Raw genomic sequence first — 3,269 nt, forward strand, 5'->3', positions numbered from 1 at the left:
GAGGGGGGGGCGAAGGAGGTGCACGGAGCGCCGTCCACGAGAAGCAACACATCGCCCGGTTGCACGCCCGCCGCCGCCGCAGGACCCTCCGGCAGAACCTCGGTGACGGCGAGAACGCCGCGCGCTGCTCCCGCCGCGCGCAAGGCCGACTCGGCCTCGTGCGGCAGGCCGAGCCGCAGCGCCTCGTCGTACGTCTGGTGCGTCACCACCATCTCCAGTGTGCCGCGAGGCACTGCTGCGCCGGACCGCAGCAGCTCCAGCGCCCTCGCCACACGGTCGAGCGGGAGGAAGAAGCCGGCGGAGGTGCCTGACTTTCCTCCCGCGTTGAGCGCGATGGCGGAGCCCCGCTTGTTGAGCACGGGGGAGCCGGAGGAGCCACCGGAGGTGCCCGAGGCGGAGTGGAAGTAGAATGTGTTGAAGTCGTTGTAGCTGGAGCGCGAGTAGTGCGGCGCGTTCCTGTCGAGGCGCGCCAGAGTGGTGCGGTGGATGGAGCACTTCTCGCCGGCGTTGTTGCCGATGATCAGGATCTCGGAGGTGACCTCGGCTTGCTCTGGCGCCAGCCGTAGCTCGGTTGGCTTCATGTGCCGCAGCGCGGAGGGGTCGAAGCGGAAAAAGGCAAAGTCGTGCACCGGGTCGTAGTAGGCGAGAGAGAGGGAGACCTCCTCGTTGTTTTGGAAGATGGCCTCCGCCACCACGGGCCCCGGCCCGGCGACGTGCCGGTTCGTCAGGATGATCCCCTGCTCCGCGTCGACGACGAAGCCCGTCGCCTGCACTGTGCCGGCCGACGCGGTGTCAAACGCTCGGACGCGGTTCACCTTGATGGCGACGACGGCGGGCAGCGCCGCAGCGATCGTCCGGTCCCAGCTCTCCTCCTCGTCGCTCGATCGCGGCACCGGCGCACCCGCGGCCGGAGACACCTCGCACCGGGCCATAAAGCTTGCGGTGGCAGCGGCGGCCGCAGCGGCAGCGGCGGCGCCCACGGTGAGCGAAGGAGCACGACCCACCGCGCGAGCGGAAGCGAGCGGCCGAAAGGCCACCCGACGCGCCAGGCGGAGCATCGGATTGCCTTTCCCCCACGAAGCTTATTCGCGCGGGCCGGTTCCTGCGCGGCGCGGCGCGTTGAATTTTTTTTCGAGCTTAGCCTTCGATGTTATGAAAACACGCAAGGCGGACATGGCATATCGCTCTCGGGCTCACAGACATCCCTCACACCCGCCGCCCCCGCGCGCGCCCCACCCCGGCCGGGAGAAAGGGGAGTGACAGTTTGGGATGGCAACAGCCCGAGTATGTTGAGTCCTGGCTCAACAACGCAGAGAACAAGAGGGGGTGGTCCGGCTCACAAGTCCGGCTCACGCGCCTCGAGCTGACCCTCTACCGCACTGATCACTTCCGCCCCCTCGCTCCCAACCCATCCACCTCGCCTCGGGCCGCGCCGCGCGATCTCGGGCGATCTCGCGCGATCTCGGGCGATCTCGGAGCTCCACGCCACGCCTCTCCACCCCACCCCGCCTCACCCACCGCCGCGCCGCGCTATCTCGGGCGATCTCGGAGCGTCGCTCGCGCGGCGTCACACCTGCTCAAAAAGGAAGGAGGTTGGAGGCAGGAGGTCACGCCCCATCCAGAGCGCCGTCGTCTCCCGGCCGGAGCGAGCTCTCGACGCCGGAGCGCCTTTCTGCGCGCCTCGTGAGCACGCCGCCACAGGGGCGACCAACCGGCGCGCCGGCTGGTGCCCCGCTTTCGGCCTCGGTTTTGGCTCGCGTCGCCACGCCCTAGCGACGCAACTCCGAGCGGCCTCCCGGCTGGGCGGGCTGCACCTTTTTCGCAAAGCTGTCGGGCGACCGGCAGCCGGTGATCGAGAATGACGAGTACTGGCACGAGCACGTGGACACGCTCCAGTACGGCTCCTTCTCGTACACCGCGCTGCTCTACCTCGCCGACGGCCGCGGCGCCGACTTTGATGGCGGCGACTTTGTCTTTGACGCGTCGCACGGCCGCCCCGCGTCGCGGGTGGGGCCGAGGCGAGGGCGCGTCGTCGCCTTCTCGTCGGGCGCCGAGTTCCCCCACCACGTGGAGCGGGTGACGCGCGGCGACCGCCTCGCCGTGACGATCGCCTTCACGTGCCGCCGGGAGGACGGCATAGAGGACTTCCTCAGCAGGGCGATGGATTGATACATTGATACTCTGTGTGGCCTGTGGACTGTGGTGCACCTCGGGGCCTCAGGCACGCAGCGCGAGGCGGGCCCGGGAGGGGCCCGCCGCCGGAGGGTCTTGCACGTCGATCGCGCGCAGCTATCGAGCGGTCTGTCCCGTCTTTTTGTGAAAAGGAGGGGCGGGAGTTGCGACTAGACTTTGACATTTTTCACCCACGGTCTCACTTCTCGGCCCTTGCGCCGCCGAAAAAGGCTTTTAGCGGGCAGCGGTGGAGCGAGCAATAGCCGATTTGCGCCGCAGGCGCTCAGCGCCGCAGGCGCTGACGGACGCGCCACAGGCGCGCAGGCGGCGCTAAGCTGCAGTAGTGGAAGAGAAGGATAACAACAGACATCTAACACACAATAATAATATGCGGGTTGAAGGGGCAGATTTGCGCCATGGGGGTCTGCAGACCACCCGGCCGAACTTCAGAGTGGCGGTGCTCCTCAAATACCGCTCAAACGCCCACGATGTTGTGGAGGGGACATATGCTGATGATCCTGGCCCAATTGGTTCGCTCAGAAAGCTTCGGCATCTGCGATCTGGGCGGTCGTTAAGGTTCGCTCCCCGCACACACCGGCCCGGAAGATTGGTACCCTGGATGTGCATGTTAGTTGTCACGTATTGTGCCTTTGCGCTTTAACCCTGGGTAGAAAACTGTTCCTGAAGAGTACTGGTTGGCAAAACAGAAACGGCGGCGCACAGCTCAAGGTGTGCGCTTCTGCGCCGGGGACCATCCCGGCGGCGGGACGGCGGCCGACCGTACCCTCCGCAAGCAAGCGGCGTACGATGCCACCTCCGGCTGGAGGGCGGCACAGAGGAAGCTCGCCTTGCAGACGCCATAGGCGGCGTCGATCTCGTCGGCGCAGCGCTGGGGGCGGAAGAGCCGCCCGAACGCGGCGTCGTCGGCGAGCAGCCTGGCCGCCCACGCCCGCCACGCGCCTGCGGTGTGAGTCGGCGCCAACGTCGGGGTGTGAACACGGGGTCGTGCGGTGTACTCGGAGCGCCGCGCGAATCTGCAGAGTACAGTCCCCTCTCGGGTGCGCCCGCCGGAGTACAAAACCAAGCACTCAGCTCAG

At 67.3% G+C, this 3,269-nt stretch overlaps 2 protein-coding genes across 2 annotated transcripts in view; one reads left to right on the plus strand and one right to left on the minus strand.

The window, feature by feature from the left end:
* Positions 1 to 1,098, minus strand: part of EMIHUDRAFT_452178 (Pro-apoptotic serine protease) — a 4,835-nt gene extending 3,737 nt beyond the window's left edge. The window contains exons 1-2 of the mRNA XM_005765078.1: positions 981 to 1,098; positions 51 to 917 (exon numbers count right to left, since the gene is read on the minus strand). Coding sequence (XP_005765135.1) covers positions 51 to 917; positions 981 to 1,058 — 945 coding nt within the window. The 5' untranslated portion in view covers positions 1,059 to 1,098. The remainder of the gene's footprint in view (positions 1 to 50; positions 918 to 980) is intronic.
* Positions 1,099 to 1,269: 171 nt separating this feature from the next.
* Positions 1,270 to 2,516, plus strand: EMIHUDRAFT_213509 (hypothetical protein; the record flags this gene model as incomplete). The annotated part of the gene is made up of 5 exons (XM_005765079.1): positions 1,270 to 1,284; positions 1,586 to 1,606; positions 1,774 to 2,076; positions 2,325 to 2,419; positions 2,489 to 2,516. 5 exons carry the CDS (start codon positions 1,270 to 1,272, stop codon positions 2,514 to 2,516), a joined length of 462 nt encoding a protein of 153 aa, XP_005765136.1.
* Positions 2,517 to 3,269: the final 753 nt, after the last annotated feature.

The sequence above is a fragment of the Emiliania huxleyi genome (genome assembly GCF_000372725.1).
Source record: "Emiliania huxleyi CCMP1516 unplaced genomic scaffold EMIHUscaffold_57, whole genome shotgun sequence".
Classification (NCBI taxonomy): domain Eukaryota; phylum Haptophyta; order Isochrysidales; family Noelaerhabdaceae; genus Emiliania; species Emiliania huxleyi.